This window comes from Phacochoerus africanus, chromosome 7, assembly GCF_016906955.1.
Source record: "Phacochoerus africanus isolate WHEZ1 chromosome 7, ROS_Pafr_v1, whole genome shotgun sequence".
NCBI lineage: Eukaryota > Metazoa > Chordata > Mammalia > Artiodactyla > Suidae > Phacochoerus > Phacochoerus africanus.
This window is the reverse complement of record NC_062550.1, coordinates 30,143,302-30,164,574: the sequence shown is the minus strand read 5'-3', so window position 1 is coordinate 30,164,574 and position 21,273 is coordinate 30,143,302. Positions and strand designations below refer to the sequence as shown.

General features: G+C 39.3%; 1 protein-coding gene across 1 annotated transcript in view; it reads left to right on the top strand.

The window, feature by feature from the left end:
- The window catches only part of TAFA2 (TAFA chemokine like family member 2), a 502,164-nt gene that overhangs the window by 443,596 nt on the left and 37,295 nt on the right, over positions 1-21,273 (top strand). The window contains exons 3-4 of the mRNA XM_047787095.1: positions 3,713-3,865; positions 4,927-5,051. Coding sequence (XP_047643051.1) covers positions 3,713-3,865; positions 4,927-5,051 — 278 coding nt within the window. The remainder of the gene's footprint in view (positions 1-3,712; positions 3,866-4,926; positions 5,052-21,273) is intronic.

The following is a 21,273-nucleotide window of genomic DNA, read 5'->3' as shown; positions in this document are numbered from 1 at the left end:
CACAGCAAAATGAGATGGAATCAGATACGACCTGCATCATCTTCTCACCATTTAATCCACTGACACCTCCCTGACTCTATTCTCATATCTCACCTTCAATTCTTGTTAAAATGGATTAAATGTCTCCACATCAATCCAGTGCCAACCCCTTATTTCCTTCTGAGAATGTTCTTTTTTTTTTAATTACCCACTTTCTCTCTTATATTGTCAGTTTCTCTTTCTACCGCATTATTCCAGCCAGCAAGCATGCTTTTATGGCATGCATTAAAACAAAAAACATTCCTTGACCCTTTGCTTCATTCCAGCTATCACTTCATTTCCTTCTTCCCTTTGCAGAAAAACTTCTTGGAAGAAATTTTTATAATTGCACAGTTTTATATCTCATTCCCTAATAAACTTAATTTAATCATGCTTTTATTTTTTATCGTGCCACTAAAATGATTTTTACGAAGATCAAATGCTAATAATTGCAGTTAAGACTTAGAAGAGTGCCTGCTGTAAGTTCTAAACAATGAAAAAATGCTAGTTAGAGATATTTGGTGATTTAGCCAAGGTCACATTGCTATTAGGAGGAGCTTAGATTTGAATCCTACTCTGGTTTTGGTGGCTATGTTTTTAACTTCTATATCATATCTTTTTTTTTAGTGGACAATTTAGCTTCATTTATTAAACCTTTCGGCAGCATTTGACATAACTGATCAATCCCTCCTCTTGAAACCTTTTATTCTTTGGTTTTCCATGCCTTTATCTCCTACTGTTTTTCTCTTAACCTCATGTGTTGCTCCTTATCAGTCTTTTTTTTTACTGTCTCCCCCATTCCAGATTTAAGTTTTGGACTATTGTTTCCCTACTTTTCTAATGGTAGCCTTTCCATGGTAATTTAGTCCAGTCTATGGCTTTGAATATCATCTATCAGCCAAGATCTCTTAAGTGTATATCTATCTGCAGCCTAGATCTCTTCCCTAAGCGCCATTTCATAAATGTTGCTGCCTTTACATCTCAACTCAGATGTCTTATAAGAATCTCCTTCAGCCTTAACACAGACAAAAAGAGCACTACAGTACCTCTGACGCAACCCAACTTTTGCCAGACTCTCCTTTCTTGGGACTCTTATGTCTTCCAGAACCACCAACTTCCAATTCCTCTGGACAAGGTTAGGAATAATCCTTAATTCCTCTTTCCTTTACAGCTCACATACATTCCATTAGCAAAGGAAACAAACTCTACGCTGAAATATCCCTCATCTGCTACTTCTTCCCACCCTGCTGCTGTTAGTCTAGTCTAAGTTCCTCCCTTTATCACCTGAACCCCTGCAACCCCTTCATGACTGATCTCCCTGCATCCACTCTTGCTTCCTTCAGCCCATCTCTGAGAGCAGCCTTAGCAAACTTCTAAAGCATTAGTGAGATGACAGCATCCCCCAACCCCCAAGGCTCTCCCTTGCAATGAGAGTAAAATCCATTGTCCTTGCTGTGGCACAGCAGCCCTACCCTTTCTTCCCACCTTTCTGACACACTGTCCTCAGCCTCTCAGTGTTGAACCACGCTGGTCCTCTTGGCATCCTGGGAACACACCACACACTTCTCCATGTTGGAACCTTGGCACTTACTGCTCCTTCTCTTTGGACAGCTCTTCCTTTTTAGCTCTTGACGATGGAGGCTTCCTTCTCATCACTCATGTCTTCACTCAGGTTACCTCCTCAGAGATCTTCCCTGAGGTTCTCACAAAAACCTGCCTTCTCTCCCTGCCTGATTCCTTTCAGTCACATCACTGCATCTCCTTCAAGGGGCTAGAAAAATCTAATACTGTCTTACTTAATTTATTAACACCTGTTTTATTGTTTGTTTTCTCCATAGGAATATGAGCTCTTCAAGGGTAGGGTCTACAGTATTGCATCCCCAGTACTCAGAACCATGCCTAACAGGTGGTATCAACTTGATTACCATGTGACTAAGTGAAAGCAGTATATTGACTTGTATACTATATATTTTTTTTCCTTTTTAGGGACACACCTGCCACATATAGAAGTTCCTGGCTAGGGGATGAATCAGAGCTGCAACTGCTGCTCTGCACCTCAGCCATAGCAATGGGGGATCTGAGCTGCATCTGCGACCGACACTGCAGCTCATGGCAATGCCGGATCCTTAACCCACTGAGCGAGGCCAGGGTTCATCATGGATACTAGTTGGGTTCTTAACCCGCTGAGCCACGACGAGAACTCGGACTGGTATACTGTTACCTAGAGAATTCAATAAATTAAAACAAATGGAATCTTCCTTAGCTAAGAAAATATTTTCTAGAGCACAAGAGGATAGGAACAGCAGTCTAGCTCTCAAATTTTTAGTTTTCGTAGAGATAGCAGTTTGAATCACACACAGAGAAATCCCCATTTATCTCTACTGTGGCAGAAAAATCTTTGTGACATTAGAAATGGTATCTGCTTCTTGAAAGTTCTTTTGAAGATTATGTGTCAGAGTGGTCTGTCACACCTGAGTTTCCTGGTCTCACGTGAAGGGATGGGGTGGACAATATGTGTGGTTTGTTTTCTCTTACAAGAGAAATCTAAGCAATCTGACCTGAGTTACCACTCAGTGGTTCCTCAATTCTAAGGGGATTGCAAGATGGACTGACCTCATTTACAAAATGGGCTTCAATATGTTAACAACTTCAGATCTCCTAGTTTTCTATTTAAACCTCTGTTTTTATATCACTCACGTGTTTTAAGGGTTGAGGAAGCATAATGTTTCAGCAAATGTTTGATTTTTAAGCTGCTTTTATTTTTAGCAGATGAAACTTTTGCCTTATTTCACAGTAGGGTTAATACTTTGAAGAAGAAATGCAAAGGAGAAACCCCCCCCCACCCCCCTCCAAATGAAGGCAAACTTGAACCCTATCATAATGTGATAAGTAAGGTCCAAAAATTTCAGTCACTCAGAAACAGCTCAGTAGCCTTCCTGCGAGGTTAACAAAATGGGTAAGGGAGCCTCCTGGTTTAGTGGACTGGGTTTTCCAGGCCAGACTTAAGTCCATCCAATTTTCGGCTGTGGTTGTTGCCATTTGGTGCCAGGTGTCCCCTTAGGCATAATTGAAAGGAATGATTTGTGGGTCCTGAGACTGGATAGGACTTTTGGGTAAATGGCAGCAATTTTAAAAATCAACTGATTATTTCATTTGCAGGGAAATTGGGTAGAAGGATGTGGGTTCCAAGCCTTGGCCTCCCTGCTTTCTGAAAAGAAGTTACCTACCTGGCCCTTACACTCACCCCTAGAAGAAGAATATAACAATTTCAACTCTATCCACTTTTTAAGGCTAACCTGAGCCTCAGGAGAGGGCATCTTTTCCAGGGGGTTACTTTACCTTGATTAACTTGTTGCACAAAAAGATGTAAAAAGAGGTGTAAAAATAGTCATATTAAAAAAAAATACATTTTTAATGGCGCTGCACATTGGCCCTATATTTCAGACTGTTGTAACAGCTCATTCTAATCTAGTCACTAATTGTTCCTGCTTCACCAAGCATTTACTGACAGAAATGGTCCTACTACATTTAGAAAAGAAATCAAATCTACATTATGGAGTCAGCATCATTGTATTTCTAGTTTCATGCATGGTGGATCCGTTATAGAGCTATATTTAATGTGCTTCTAATTAAAAAGGGGGAAGTGTCCAAAGCTTTCTCAATGTTGTCTCATCTTTTGTTTTTGTTTGTGCAGCTCATCATGTTAAAACGGGCACTTGTGAGGTGGTGGCACTCCACAGATGCTGTAATAAGAACAAGATAGAAGAACGGTCACAAACAGTCAAGTGCTCCTGCTTCCCTGGGCAGGTGGCAGGCACCACACGGGCTGCTCCATCTTGTGTGGATGGTGAGGCTTCTTCCATTGCTCTGGTGATAGTGCAGCTGGGGACTTAGAAGAGGAATTCCACTGTGATACTGATGACTGGGGGTCAATCCTGGAGGACTCACTATAAGCCATGTGGTTGATATGAGGTCATTTGGAGGGCATTTTGAAATTGAAAATCTGTTGGAAGGAGGTCTGAGACTGTATGCAGTTTTGTAGCAAAAGGCATCATAATGAGGTTACAAGTCCATGTGTTTCTTACTTTGATACAACAAAATATTGATTTGCCAGTGGAGGGCGTGTGTGTGTGTGTGTGTGTGTGTGTGTGTGTGTACAAACTGGCAAAGAAAAGATGAAAATAGATGATTACATAGTATGAGTATCTAAACCCATGGATGGTTCTCAATAATGAGAAAATAAACACTACCTATGAGTGAATAGTTGTGGATAGAATTTACGTGAAATATTTTTGTAGCGATTCATCAAAAGACTACTTTTTAATGGAAAATACACCTAATTACAATGGGATATAAATATTTATATGGGTCTACATAATTGATTTTATCATAAGTAATAATTTAAGTGCTTATATTTTAACTGTACATTCCTCGTAATGATGGTTACTGACCACAGTAAAAAATAAAATGTTAAGTGCCTTCCTAATTTTAGTCCACCTGTAGGAAATATTACATTGATTCTAAAATACTGACTCTAAATGGGTCGTGGACTTATTTTCTTATGTGTTGAGGTAAATTAGCACATGCATACATCCACACAGTTCCTCTCCAAGACATTAGTTACCATGAAGCCTATATGTCTGCATGAAAAATCCTTCAAAAAATGTGCTTATAATTAACAATATGGCATTATACATTTAACATGAGATATACCTTCTTAAAAATCTTTTTAGTCAGAAAATATAGATTTATTCACTTTCAACCACAACAAAAAAAGAAGCATGCTTCAAAACCCAATCAACCCAGTGGTGGGAAAAATAAATAGGTTTTGTTCCTTTTTAAATGTGCCCCCAGAGAATTAATAAGCTCAAATAGAAAATATTGAATTGGTTTTTCTATCTCCTGTAGCTTCAATAGTGGAACAGAAATGGTGGTGCCATATGCAACCGTGTCTTGAGGGAGAGGAATGTAAAGTTCTTCCAGATCGGAAAGGATGGAGCTGTTCCTCTGGGAATAAAGTGAAAACAACTAGGGTAAGTGGACAGCCAGTCTGGGAAGGAAAAAGTCTCTCAATTAATAGATCACGGAGCATGTGCAGTGACATCTTGACGTGGTGGTGGTAGGAGGAGAAGGTATAGTTTTCCATAGTACGTGTTTCCCATTTTCTCCCTAATTCATTTTTTTTCATAGCACATTTTTATTTCACTCAAAGTAACATCTTCTGTAGATTGCCATCAACTGTTGTGTTACCTAATACATAAAAATTATTTGTTCCTTCATGAGATATTGACAGTAATGTGAACCCTCCTGAGGATGCGAGTTAAAGGTGACCCCCAACCCCACCTTCCTCTGGAGGACATTAATCTGAATAAATTCTGAAGAAAGAGAATTGACGTGTGACTCAATAAATATTTCCCAACTAAGATTCTTTCATTTTTTGAGAGTAATTATTTTGATCTCTCTGATTTCTGGATCAATAAATAGCTTTCTCATGATTAAATTTGTAATCATTGCAATGGGTTACTGAGAGGAGTTTCCAAATCTCAGAGTCAATATAAAAAGAATGATCTTCAAACAATGATATATTTCAGCTTTGAAGGCCTGATTTCTGGGGGATAGGAGAGGAGTGAAAAATAATTGCTCTATTCTTTGATTTTCTAATTACCTCCATGGATATTCTGGACTGGCAGAGTTTAAATTCTTTGCAGAATCGGCAAATGAAAGTTTCTTCTTATTTTGCTTTTTGCTATGAGGGGAAAGCTGACTATTGATTAGAATTGGATAATTGGGGACTAGAACAGAATGTTTTATAAAAAGTAACATAAAATGAGAGACTTAATTTATAATGTTGTTTAACCCTTAGCAGTTTTCTTAAAACCTTGTCTGGAGATATTCAAGAGGATTATTTTAAAATCCCATCAGGTGTATAATGTGGAGTAATATCTTTAACACATTGATTATTCTGACATACACAGAAGTAACCAAGGTTCTAATAAATAATAACTTTAGATTTTTTTCAATAATTCATGCCTCTAACTCATTAGTTCAATGCTGACACGCCTTTCCAATATCTGTGGAGTTCATGGTCAGTTACTTAGAACGATTGTATTATTCAGTTAGCATGTGATATAATCCATACCGATTTGTTAAAACCATTCTGGCAATATAAAATTTCCTTATAAGATTTTTATAGCATGAAAAATTTTTTTCCAAACACTATTAATCCTTGATCTAAAATAGCACTCATGGAAATTCCTGAAGATTTAATGTTCTGAGATAATTTTTTTAATAGTGAGTTTTTTACATCTAAATCGTATGTTTTTATTATGTCAGTGGACATGAGGGAACTAACAGGTATTAGATACTTAAAACTTTAAAAATGTATTAGATTCTGAGCAATGTGCATCATGTGAATTAGCTCATTTAATCCTATTAACATCCAAGAAAGCAATATTATTATCTCATTTTTAGAGCTGAGTAAACCAAAGCTTCAAAATATTAAGTGACTTCCCAAGGACATAATAACTAATTACTGGGAAGTTAGGATTCAAATTATTTTCATTCCAGAACCTAATCTCTTAATTTATAGTTTGTACTAGATTATTTAACTTATTAAGTAATAGTGATGAATGTTTTCTATAATTCTGTTCATAAGAGGTAGACCTTTAAAAATATTATTAACTTTTAGGATCATTGGAATGAAAAGGTCAGGACCATGTGACCTAAATTCTCAATAATAAATCATTTTAGAAATGTTGTTGACTCCCTGCTGGGCCATATTCTCTATAGTCCAAACTTAAAATTGAGTCTCTGCTGTACAAATTCTTTATAATGTAATTAAACAAGCTGGATGAGAGACTGAGAACTGGAGAGTAGGGAAGACCCATCCAGATCTCCTAGTTTGTTTTAGTTATAAGGTCTTATCCCATCCATAGTGGGCTTCCCTTCCTATTTTTCCTTCATCTCTTTTGCCCTGGATAATAGCTATTACTGGAAGACCTCTTTGAAGATGTTGTGGAGAGGATTCACGAAACAGTGGCTGTTTGTATTTTGTTTTTTGTTTTTTGTTTTTTCAGGGTCGCACCTGTGGCATAAGCAAGTTCCCAGGGTAGGGATCAAATTGGAGCTGCAGCTGCCAGCTTAAGCCACAGCCACAGCAACACCAGATCTAAGCCACATCTGCAACCTATACTGCAACTTGCAGCAATGCCAGATCCTTAACCTACTGAGCAAGACCAGGGATTGAACTCAACTCCTCATGGACACTATGTTAGGTTCTTAACCCACTGAGCCACAACAGGAACTCCATATTAAAGTATTTTTAATATTTCTTCCAGCTCTGAGAGTCTGTGATTCTCATTTAAAAAGAAAAAAATCATTCTATGTAAGAGAAGACAAGGCAGCTTGAGAAAAGGAACTTCTTGAGTACAATCAAAACAACTTAATACTATTTTTTCCTTCTCAAGGAACAAGATTGCTGGTGAAAATGAAGCTACTTAGAATTTTCAACAAAAGGAGTATGGGAGTAGGATGTCATTTCAAATGGCTGGGCTAAATGATGTTCAATTATGAATATCAGTTTGGCTCACAAAACAATTTGGGTGATTTTCCCTGAGGGCCCCAAGAAGAAAAGTTTCCAAGGTCATCAGATTTTTATTGTCTCTCACCTCTATTGAAATAGTCCCAACAGTATAGGAGATAAGAAAAATTCATGGAATAGTTCTGGCATAATATCACTTTGCCCACAGTGGAAGTATCAGAGAGGGGTAGGTTCTGGCATACATAAAGAGCAGCAATATTATTGAGAAGATATTTGATCATTATGGTGGATCATTGGTATTATTGTCCACTTCTGGGTCTAGAGTAAGGTGACCATGGCTGTGGCGAGTCAAGAAGCCACTGAAGCCCTGATTTGGCAGGTCCAAGCCACAAATTGGAAAGTCTAGAAGTTAAGCAGGAAGAGGCTACAAAGTAACTAAAGAGCTGCCAGCAGCCAAAAGCCATTAGGTTTCCTTGTGCAAGATTTGCTAGTCTTGTATGATTATCATTGCCAGCAAAATGGCTTGAGAAATGATTAAAATTTGCAATAATGTACCCCCTCCCTTATAATCGCCCATATCCAATCTGGAGTGCTCTGGTAAACCTAATGTTAGGAAAAAAGCAGTCAGCCAAAAACAGCAATGAGGCTTGTTTGGCTTCAGCAGAGATGCATGGTACTTTCCAGAACTGACTACAAATCAGGGGCTGGGTGAATTCCTCATTTAAGACTAATTTGGAACTTACATTGCACTTTCCATAAATGCTAATTATATCCCCCTTCTGTCTTTGTACAGATTCAGGAAGCTTATTATTCTAACCCATTTTCTATTTGTCCCAACAAGGGAAAAGGCACAGAATAGACAGCCCTTGTTAGAACATCAATATTTTGCATACATGTTCTTATAACCCCAAACATTTAATCTGGAGAGAAAGGGGGATGCAACATTTGTTTCCTGAACCCTACTTCTCACCTTAAAGGTGGAAACTTATGACTCCATATAACATCTGTACCCATCAACTGTATTACTTTAAAGAACACCAAGTTAAAAAGAAAAAAAAAAGTCATGAAAGCCTTTTTATTTCAAACTCACTTTCAAAGATAAATAATAAAGAACTCTTCAAAGAGTCATTAATAAAAGAATAGTCCTGCCAGTGTGAAAGAGCACATAATTATATGCTAATTATATAATATAAAATAGCAGGGGAGAAAGGTGCTATAGAGCTTGTAAGATTTGAGGAAAAAAATCTTTGATAACATTGTTGGAATCCTCAGAAAAAATAGGCTGTGATTCATTTCTTTTAATGTTTTGATTCTCTTTTTCTGTGGAATATCTCCTAAAGGAAGTCACATTCTGCTTTTAGGATTTACAGCCCTTGGCCATTGGTATGGACTCCAAACTCCAATGGTCATGCAGTTCTTATGTCTGGTTTTTATCTAAGGAAAGGTGAACTTGAGTTGATATTATGAAAGGTTTTATATTTTCATTAGAAATATTATTTTTATGAATCATGAATCATTGGTCTATGTACTTTCCATGTACTTAAGAAGACATTTTCTGAGTAATTTTTAACTAATTGGAGTTCTTTCATCTCTCTCTATTTACTAAAAGTGCCTTAAGCTGATAAAAACTCTGTAAATTTTTGTTTTTTTGTCTTTTCAGGGCTACAACCACAGCATACGGAAGTTCCCAGGCTAGGGGTCAAATCCGAGCTGTAGTTGCTGGCCTATGCCACAGCCACAGCAACACAGGATCTGAGCCATGTCTTTGACCTATGCCACAGATCAGGGCAATGCCGGATCCTTAACCCACTGTGCAAGGCCAGGGATCAAACCTTCATTCTCATGGATCCTAGTTAGGTTCATTAACTGCTGAACCATGAAGGGAACTCACCTCATTGTAGTTTTGATTTGCATTTCTCTAATAATTAGTGATGATGAGCATCTTTTTCATGTGCTTTATTGGCCATCTGTCTTCTTTAGAAAAATGTCTGCTTAGACTTCTGACCATTTTTTAATTATATCTATAGATGTATAGATATATATAGATATAAAGCTGTATGAGATGTTTGTATATTTTGAAGATTAATCCTTTGCTGGTTGCTTTATTTGCAAATGCTTTCTCCCAGTCTGTGGGTCATCTTTTCGTTTTGTTTATGGTTTGCTTTGCTGTACAAAAGCTTTTAAGTTTAATTAGGTCCTGTTTGCTTATTTTTGTTTATATTTTCATTACTCTGAGGTGGATCAAAAAAGACATTGCTGCAATTTATTTAGTGTTTTGCCTATGTTTTCCTCTAAGAGTTTTATAGTATCTGGCTTTACATTTAGGTATTTAATCTATTTTGAGTTTATTTTTTGTGTATTGTGGTAGAGAGTGTTCCAGTTTCATTCTTTAGCTGCCAGTTTTCCCAGCACCATTTGTTGATGAGAATATCTTTTCTCCATTGTATATTTTTGCCTCCTTTGTCATAGATGAATTGACCATATATGTGGAGATTTGTTTCTGGGCTTTCTATGTTATTCCACTGATCTATTTTTCTGTTTTTGTGCAAGTACCATACTGTTTTGATGACTGTAGCATTGTAGTAAGTCTGATACCAGGGATTCCAATTCCTCCAGCTCCACCTTTCTTTCTTAAGATTGCTTTGTATATTTGGGGTCTTTTGCATTTTCCTATGAATTTAACAAATTTTTGTTTGTGTTCTGTGAAAAATGCCATTGGTAATTTAATAGGGATTTCACTGAATCTGGATTGCCTTGGGTAGTATACTCATTTTGACAATGTTGATTCTTCCAATCCAAGAACATGGTATATCTTTCCATTTGTTTGTATCATCCTCAGTTTCCTTCATTAGTGTCTTACAGTTTTCAGAGTACAGGTCTTTTGTCTCCTTAAGTAGGTTTATTCCTAGGTATTTTATTCTCTTTGCTTTGATGACAAATGAGATTGTTTCCTTAATATCTCTTTATGATTTTTTTCATTGTTAGTATATAGGGATGCAAGAGATTTCTTTGTATTAATTGTGTATCCTGCAACTTTAGTGAATTCATTGATGAGCTCTATTAGTTTTCTGACAGCATCTTTAGAATTTTCTATGTATAGTATCATGTCATCTGCAAACAGCAACAGTTTTACTTTTTTTCCATTTTGGATTCCTTTTATTTATTTTCCTTCTCTTATTACAATGACTAGAACTTCCCAAACTATGTTGAATAAAAGTGGTGAAAGTAGACATTCTTGTCTTGTTCTTGATCTTAGCAGAAATACTTTTTAGCGTTTTCACTGCTGAGAATAATGTCAGCTGTGGGTTTATCATATACGGCTTTTATTATGTTAAGTTAGGTTCCCTTTATGCCCACTTTCTGGAGAGTTTTTATCAGAAATGGGTGTTGAATTTTGTCAAAATATTTTTCTGCACCTATTGAAATGATCATAGGGTTTTTATTTTTAAGTTTGTTAATGTGGTGTATCATGCTGATTGATTTGCTTATATTAAAAAATCCTTGGATCCTTGGGATAAATCTCACTTGAGCATAGCAAGATCCTTTTAATGTATCAGTTTGTTAATATTTTGTTGAGAATTTTTATATCTCTGTTCATAAATGATATTGCCTGTGATTTTCTTTTCTTTCTTTTTTTTGGTGAGGTCTTTGTCTGGTTTTGGTATCAGAGTGATGGTGGCCTCATAGAATAAGCTTGGAAGTATTCCTTCCTCTGCAGTTTTTAAAAATAGTTTCAGGAGAATAGGCACCAACCCTTCTCTAAATGCATGACAGAATTCACCTGTGAAGCCATCTGGACCTGGACTTTTGTTTTTTGGAAAATTTCAAATTACAGTTTTAATTTCAGTGCTTGTGATTGGTCTATTTATATTTTCTATTCCTTCCTTTGTCAGTCTTGAAGGTGGTATATTTGTAATAATTTGTACATTTCTTCTAGGTTTTCCATTTTATTGGCATGTAGTTGCTTGTAGTAGTCTCTTATGATTCTTTGCATTTCTGTGGTGTCAGTTTTAATTTCTCCTTTTTCACTTCTCATTTTATTGATCAAATATAAATGAGTTTTAATGGCATAAAATTTTATATTCTGTTGTATAATGCAATTAAAATCAACGAATATTAAGAATTTTCTTTACATAAATATCCTATAATAAGAATGCTCATATTGCAATCAAAGTAACAAAATCAAATATGAGAACATTTACTTAGTTCTTAAAGTGTGTTGGGCTCTATCCTAAATGCATTGCTGGTATTATCTTATTCAATTTCCCCAACCACAATAGATACTAACTAGAGCACAAAGATATATGGTATGAACCCTGCTCACCAGGAGTATGCCCTTGAATGAAGGAATGAATAGTATACAATTGCATTATTCTTTTGTTATCCATATGCAGACCACTAACAGTAAACATTGGAATCCCCGGTACATATAAATCAAGAGTAACATTGTTATAATAATGCGGATTGCATAAGCCTCTAGTTCAGCTTCCTCATCTGCAAAAAAAATGAGGATGTTGAGCTAGATTCAATTTCAAGTTGCTCTAACCAACATTTATTCTTTGATTCCATGTGCCAAGGACATTTAGAACTTCCTTTCCAGCTAAATTTATGAGACACTAATAACTAGCTAATCTAAGAAGATAAATAAGTGTTAGGTTTTTAATCTTCTCCCTCTAAGGGAGGAAAGAAATAGCATCTTAGGATGCTTTGCTGATTAAAACCTCAAGTCATCCCCTTCCAGATGCTGTTTGATTTTTATACCAAGGCTTCATGACTGTTTCTTGTTGGTAGGTCTAAACAGTGTCAGGGTGTTATTCCAGGCCCCAGGCAAAGAAGAACAAAGCAAAAGAAAAAATGGTTCATTTTTTTCACCCTAAGGTGGTGAGAAAGATCTCTTCTGCCTTGCAAAATGAACACAGACAGAGTAGTGTGGTCCTTTTCTGATCAGCCCTTTCCAACAGAGACATTCCCCATTCTTTGTCTTCATCTCACCTCTGGCCAGTTCCTAAAAGTCAGAGCATGATGACTTTTAGGGCTGCGGTTCTCAAATTATTTCGATGGTACCTAAATAAGAAATACATCAACGTTATGATCCAACATCCACTCATCAACTGACACACTCATACGCCCCACGCTGAAAATTCTGGTTTGGGGGCTTTATTTCCTTCCTTTCTCCCTCCCTTCCTCCCTTTCTTCATCAACCCCATAAATTGATTTTATAACCTGCTAATATGTTACAACATGCAGTGGAATTTGCTACTTTAGAAGTAATATTTGATTGCCTCTGTCTGCTCTGTGGAAGTGATAGCCACTGCCAACCTGCAAAGATACAAACTACAGTTTTTAAGTCAATTCACCCTTTACATTTAAATTTTGCATATTTTTACTCAATGCTTGGTGATAAAAATTCCATAAGATCTTGTAAAATATAGATTTCATGGGAAAGAATGTGTATACTGTATATCTTTTCATTCAACAAGTATTTATTGTCTACTATTATCAGGTGCTATTCTAGGTTCTGGAGCTCAGCACAGAAAAAAACAAACAAAAAAAAGAGAGAGAGAGAGATGGTAATCCCTGGCCTCATACAGCCTGTATTCTAATAGGGCGTACTGGTTTCCTATTGCTGCTTTAACAAACATAGTGACTTAGCCAAAAATTTAGTGACTTGATACAAATATCCATTTAAATTTGAGGGTCAGACCTCCGGGCACAGCACACCTCTGACGTTTCTTTGCTTTGGGCTTCACAAAGATGAAATCAAGGTTATGCCTCATCTTTTCACAACAGGGCTGTGTTTCTTTTCTGGAGGCTCTAAGGGAGAATCTCCTTCCTAGCCCATTCAGGATCCTGGTAGGATTTAGTTCCTCATGACTATAGGCATGCAGTTCTATCTTCCCAGTAGCTAGAAGTCTCTCTCACCTCCATCAGAATTTCTGCCTTCTCCATCACCTGTCTCTTTCATCTTCAGGCCAGCCAGGGTACTCTGAGTCTTTCTCACATTTTGAAGCTCTCTGATCTCCCCTCCCCCCATCCTTCCTCCACCTTCTACTTTTGAAGCTCATATGCTTACATTAGTTCCACCCAGATCCACCAGTCCAGGGTGATCACCCTCTTTTAAGGTTAGCTGATTAGCAGCTTTAATTATGCTGCAAAGTCCCTTCATGGCAGTACTTAGATGAGTGTTTATTTTAATACCGAGGGGACAGGAATATTGGGGGTGCATCTTTACAGATGTACCCACCAAATGGGGAGACAAAAAATTAGAATAAATGAGTAAATTTATAGTATATGTTAGATGGTAGTAGGTGCCATGGCGAATGGAGAGTGTTATGCCAAGGGAGCATGCATGTTTGACTGAAATCTTAAAGGAGATGAGGGGATAGGCCATATGGTTATCATGAGGACATGCTATCTAGGTAAAGGAAAGAACAAGCACAAAGTTCCTGCCAAGGAAGCCACCCTGGGAAGATCCTATTCAAGAGATAGTAGTGATGTTAGTATAGCTGGAAGAAGTGAGCAAGGGCAAGTGGTCAAATTTCAGGTAAGAAAGGTAATATTAGGCACATCGGGGTTGATTTGTCCCAAGCAAGTAGAATGAGGAAGTTGTCATTAGGTGAGTTGGAGAGAACTGTGGGACGAACAAGTTTTATGTTTTATGTTAATATCCACTAAATCTAAGTTATTTAATGTAATGGAAAATTAAATATAACTCTTGAATTTTATGTTTATTAAAAGAAGTAGGTAAAAGTTTTTGACTACAGTAAGAAAAAATGGAAACATTGAGTGAAATTCACATTAGAAAATATTTTAAATCTCAAATAGTATGGACATTGTTAAAGAAGCATTTACTATACTAATTTTTAAAAGAGATGTGGACAGAAATGAATTAATATATTTTTTTTCCTCGATTAGAAAAAGGTAGGAAGGTGTCCAGGAAATAGTACTATTATAAGTAACATTTTAAACTTGGTATTTTATATTTAAGAGCTGCTTACTTACTTAATAATAATTTAATAGAGTCAGGAGTATCTCTCGTTTCTTTAGAGAGTTATTGGAAATAATTACAGACTTTTTGCAAATATATCATCAAGGCTATATTTACAAAATTTGACTTCTATTTTCACAATTAAAATGAGAAATGGGCAACATATGAGTGCTTTAAAGTTCCTGTAAGATTTAAATGCTCTGCAGTACTTGGGCCGGCTGTCTGTTTTTAGGTGTTACTCTGATATTTGTGCTTATAATCTTATAATTAATTGTGAATGTTTACACATTGTAATGGGATCTAGTTTCAGCAACTGGGAGGTATATCTTTAGGCTACTGCCTAAATAATATTCCTCTCTGTTATCTGGGGGCTAAAAATCTGTCAGGGATTTCTTTTATCATTGAGGAGCTTGCTGTTTGTTCTGCAGCAAGTATTCTTGGGAGAGGCAACACTCATCTGTGTTTGGTTATCTGGAGTGCCTTAAAAGAAAAACAGTCCCTCACAGGACTTGGCAGAATAGAATGGCAAGTTCAAGGAGCCCTAAGTAGTGGGGATTCTATGCCTTTTTCTGTCATGGGTAAAAGCCCTTCTATTAAAAAATATAATCTTAGCCATTTATTATTCCTTCATGAAAAATGTATAATCTTCCTTAGATATATTCACCCATGGCTCTTTCCCTCTTCTACTCCTCACATATTTTCTATGGAATTTAAATCTCTTAATCAATGATTTCAGATCCACTTTTATTTTCTTTGGAAAATGGGGTACATTTTCCCCCAAACTCAGAATTCCAAATGCTTTGTGCTGAGATGGAAAACATAGCTGTGGTCAAGTTCCCAAGTGTCTCTAGGATGAGAGTGAATCTCAGCTCCCTCTTGAGCCATCTATCTCTGAATAATGGCCAGTTGGTTGTGAGGTGTGCCTAAAAGGAAGAGCAGAATTGAGCTTCAATCGCTAATGGTTAGACCTCATCTGTGGTACCTAGTCAAGTTCTGAACACCAAATTTTAGTAGGCTAGACAAAAAGAAGCTTATGTAAGGGGTTTTGTGGATATTTATGTCAGAGAATAGAAGCATTGGGGTAAAATGTTTTAAATTATTTGAAGGTCCATCAAGCGAAAGAAGAAAATAGACTTGTTCTGTATGACTGAAGAACACAATTAAGGAGATCCCGTAGTGGCTAATGGATCCATGAGGACATGGGTTTCATCCTTGGCCTCACTCAGTGGGTTAAGGATATGGCCTTGGCTTAGCTGTGGTGTAGGTTGCAGATGTGGCTTGGATTCCAAATTGCTGTGGCTATAGTGTAGGCCAGCAGCTACAGCTCCGATTGGACTCCTAGACTGGGAGCCTCCTTATGCCACGGGTGCGGCCCTAAAAAGACGAAAGACAAAAAAAAAAAAAAAGAGAGAGAGAGAATACAATTAAAGGCAAAGAAATAACTCTCTTGGTGTCAGCTCAAAATGATGTTGATGGACTAATTTGGGAAAGAGTAAGTTCCTTATTTCTGAAAGTGATCATTTTGTGACTGAGAGCATGAGCAGAGTTGACTAGCTCAGTTTACCACAACAAACCCAAACAGTTTTTGCAAAGGCATGGAGGAATAGAAGATGATACCTTACTCCTGGAATTGAAATAAGTTCATGGGGTGACTTCATGTGTGCAAGGAGAGGGGAAGGGGGTGGTGGGGAGTCCCTCGGAGGGGAATCACGACCGCCTTTTAACTGCCATGCTCAAAGATTGGGATGTTACTCTCTAATCAATGGTGAACCATTGAAGAACCTTAAAAAGGAAAGGAGAGGTTCTGATTTACACTGTAGAAAGTCTGGCCATAATGCATCATCTGTAGGGAACTGAAGGAAGTGTGAGATAACTGGCTTGAACTAAGATAAGAAAGCGATAGAGTAAGGGTATCGAGGGCTGGGAAGCAGAATCAACAGGGCTTGGTAATTCACTGACTATAAGAGATGAATGAAAGAAAAATTCAGAAAGACCTATATTTCTAGCTTAACATATTTGGTGATAATAATTGATAAAGACAAAATGAGGTGGAGATATTAAGGGGATAGTTTGATATGTAGTTCTAGAAATCAAGATGGAAGTCTGAGAATAGTTTACCCCTAGATAGTGTTGAAATAATTAAGAAGGCTCTCTGGAAAGTGATGTATTGAAAGGAAGAGCATCAAAGGTAATGTAGAAGAAGGTGCCTGCAAAGGAAGGTGAAGTGTAGACAGATAGGAAAACCAAGAGAGACTGCAGTCTCAGAGTCTGAGAGAACACAGAGAGAGTTCCACAGAGCCAGGGCTACCAGTTGCTACAACAAGGCCATAGAACCTACCGACAGACAGATTATGTAGCCTTTAAATTTCTTTCTGAAGGTGATCTTTGTAAGAAATACTGGAGGCTTATGATCTGTTAGCTAAATATTATTTACTCTGTCATAATCTTAAAACTTGCTTCATAGTTGGATGGTGTCATTGGCAATGCATTGTAAATACTGCAGAATATGCATGTATTTAAAATAGAATGGAATATCAAAAACATTTTAAAATAAGAATATGAATCCATTTTAAATAAGAATATGGAGAGGAGGTGGCAAGACGGCAGAAGAGTAAGAAAGAGGACACGCTCACCCTCTCCCACAAACACATCAAAAAAACACATCTACATGTAAAATGACTCACATGGAACATCAACTGAATGCTGGCAGAAGAACTTCAATCTCCAAAAAGGGCAAGAAACTCTTGACATAACTGGGTAGAACAAAAGAAAAAACAAAGGGAGAGAAAAGGAATCAGGACAGGACAAATATTCCCGAGAGGGAGCTGTGAAGGAGAAAGGCAGCCCACACCCTGAGAAGCCACCTAACCATTGGAAAGAGCAGCAGAGTTGGCGGGATCTCCAAGATTCCAAGAAGAGTGCAGCAGCAGAAGCACAGATCATCTGAACCACTGGTGCAGACACCACAGCTTGAGAAGCCCGGTTGGCAGGTGGGGGCTGGGGGCTGAGATTTATACTCCTGATGTCAGTCCCTGGGAGTGGGCTGGGGTTGGCGGTGTGGAGACAGTGTAAGAGTCTAGGGAGCAGTGTGCCACAGGCAGGGAAAGTGGTACAATAAGGGCTGGGGCATAGAAAGCCACAGCAGAGGGAACCCAGGAGAAGGTCCAGGGCCACAGGAGAGATAAGGCGCCATTGTTGGGGAGGGGAGAGGAGAAGGGGTGGGCCACCACCATAGAAAACTCCTTGTGCCCCAACCTGGGTGCAGTTTCCCCCCCTCCCCCATCGCAGAGAGCTGAGCCTTCCTGGCGCAGCACCCCACCAGCGGGAAGCAGGCTGCCGCCCGACCTGTGACCTGCGAGAGGCCAGCGCCACTTTGCAATGCTCTGGGGAAAAGCCCTGTGCCACTCCAAGATGCTACTGGCCGCCTCACCCCACCCTGCAAAGCCGGGAGCCAAGTTTTAGCACTCCAGGGCCCTGCCCAACCTGCCAGAAGCTGCATGCACAGCTTTGTAGCGCTCAGGCCTGCTCCGACCCAGGGAAAGCCCTGTGCCTCTCTGCGTCACTCAGGGCCACTTCTCCCCACCCCAGCTAGTCCCACAGGAAGTTGTGCACCACTTTGCAGCACTCAGGACGTGCTCCGGGCCAGCCCCCACCTGGGGAAGCCTTGTGCTGCACTACATACCTCCTGACCACCTCACTCCACCCCGCGAGAAGCTGTGCGCTGCTTTGCAGTGCTCTGGGGGTGCTCCGGCCCACCCGGATCTGGGGAAGGCTTGTGCCCCATAGCTCTGGGCCTCCTGGCCCCACCCCCCTAGAAGCTGTGCACTGCTTTGCAGTGCGCTGGGCCCAGCCCCGACCCATAGGAAGCTGTGTGCCGATCCGCATCATTCCATGCTGCCTCTCCCCACAGGAAGCCATGCTACCCATCCTAGATTGTGCCTCTTGGGCGCAGCCCCTCACGACCAGAAGTTGCTTGCTAACCCAATGTAGACCTGGTGTCTCCAGCTGTGGGAAGCCGCTTGCTAGCCCACGGAGAACTGGACCTGCAGGTGGTGGGAGCAAGCCACAATTATCCCTGACTCTGGAAGTGGGTGTGGCCTACCACAGCTAAGGATATCTGAAAAACCACTTGCAGCCCCAACCACTTCAGAAGGCATCACAAAGGTCACTACAATGGAACTCCACCTGATGTTGCTCTTGCTCCCCTGGGAGCACACAGGCACTGCAGCTGCCACTCCCAAACATTCTGGGAGGGGCCCAGATGCTTGATCACTGTCCCTTCTTAGGAACCTGCAAATAAGAGCGCCTTATTTAGCACATCCTGTGGGACTAAGCAGGACCAGGTGCTTCTTGCATGATTTACAGTTGGCAGGGGCAAGCCACCACAGCTACGGCTAGCTCCAGAGGGGTGGGTGAATAGGCACCACTTGCAGCCCCACTCACCTCAAGGGCATCACAGAGGAAGGCATTGTGACCGAATCAACTATTGGTGCTCCTGCACCCTTGCAAATACACCAGCCCTGCTGCTGCCACTGCTGAATGTTCAGGGAAGTACCCATATGCCAGATCTCTGTCACTTCCCAGGATCCTACAACTAGGAACAACCTATGCAGCACCTCCTATGTGGGCTAAGTGAGAGGGATCACCTCATACATGGTCTACAGGTGGCGGAGGCAAACCACCACAGTTATCACAGAAGCTAGAGATGATCATGACCCATGCCTGCTAGGGGTTCCTGAACAGGCACCACCTGTGGTTCCAGCCACCTCAAAGGAGGGCATTGAAATCAAACGCAAGCCTTTATTGCTCTTAGCGCCCTGGGAATTCACATGCCCTGCTGCAGCTACAGCCAAATTCTCTGGTCACCTTGCAGATCCTTCTAGAGCTCATTATCACTGCCCAGGGCCCTGCAAATAAGAGTAACCTGTGCCACCTTCCTGCAGGTCTCTGCTTCTGTTGAGAGCCCAACGATCAGGCACTGAATTCTGGCCCTACCCATTGCCCCCTTCTCCCTGAAAACACACTGGGCATTCTGGGGATAACAGACTGCTCACACCAAAGAAAGAGGCAGCAAAGATTCAAACTCCCACACCCAAAAAAAAAAAAAAGTAACCCCCCCAAAAAGTACAAAGGGGTATTCTTGCATAGAAATAGACTTAGCAAGACTACAGTTTGGCTTCCCCAAATTCACAGAAAAACAAACAAACAAAAAACACAAGTGAGATGAAGAAACTCAGAAACCATTCCCAGTTAAAACAAGAGAACTCAGCTAAAGCAGTCAACAATGAAACAAACCTCTGCAGTCTGACAGACTTTGAGTTCAAAAGAGAGATAGTGAAAATACTGGAGGAATTGAGAGGATATGAACAGTAATGAAGATTCCCTCAGAAAGGAACTAGAAAATATAAGGAGGAGCCAAGAAAAACAGGAAAATTCATTTGCAGAGATACAAACTGAACTTAAGGCAATAAAGACCACAATGAATAATGCAGAGGAAGAAATTAGTGACGGGGAAGATAGAATAATGGAAATCACCCAAATAGGACAGCAGACAGAAAACCAAATGAAAAAACATGAAAGCAATATAAGAGACCTATGGGATAATATAAAGCAGGCCAATCTATGCATAATAGGAATTCCAAAAGGAAAAGAAAAAGAAAAGGGAATTGAAAATATATTTGAAGAAATTACATCTGAAAACTTTCCAAATCTAAAGGATACTGATATCAAGACACAGGAAGCACAGAGGGCCCCAAACAAGTTAAACACAAACAGCCCACACCAAGGCATATTGTAATAAAAATGGCAAAAGTTAAAGAGAGGATTCTAAAGGCAGCAAGAGAAGAGCAAAGTGTCAAATATAAGGGAACCCCATAAGGCTATCAGCTGATTTCTCTACAGAAACACTACAGGCCAGGAGGGAATGGCAAGATATATTTAAAGGGCTGAAACGAAAACATTTGCAACCTAGAATACTCTATCCAGCAAGAACATCATTTAAAATAGAAGGGGAAATTAAGAATTTCCCCAACAAACAAAAGCTAAAAGAGTACAGCAATAATAAACACATTCTTTTTTTTTTTTGTCTTTTTGCTATTTCTTGGGCCGCTCCTGTGGCATATGGAGGTTCCCAGGCTAGGGGTCCAGTCAGAGCTGCAGCCACCGGCCTACGCCAGAGCCACAGCAATGCTGGATCCGAGTCGCTTCTGCAACCTACACCACAGCTCACAGCAACACCAAATCGTTAACCCACTGAGCAAGGGCAGGGACCGAACCCACAACCTCATGGTTCCCAATCGGATTCGTTAACCACTGCGCCATGACGGGAACTCCAAATAAACACATTCTAAAAGAAATACTGAAAGAGCTTCTCTGATTAAAAAGAAAAAAAAAAAAGAAAAGACAGAGAGAGAAAAGAAAAAAAGAAGAATTAGGGTGGAGGAAACCAAAATTGGAAAGCAGTCATTTAAATAAGCCAGAATGCTGATCTAAACATGAAGATGTTAAAAGAAAAAGAAAAAAAGACATCAAATTCATACAATGTGGGCAAGGGAAGTGAGAAAAATTAGATTCTTTTTCATTTTTTTTTAAGGATGTGTTTGAGCCTATATGATTATCAGGCTAAAGCAAGCAGATATAAGAAGGGGTTAACATATTTTAAAAAACAGGGCAACCACAAATCAAAACTGAACATTACATTCACAAAAACTGAAAGGAAAAGTATACA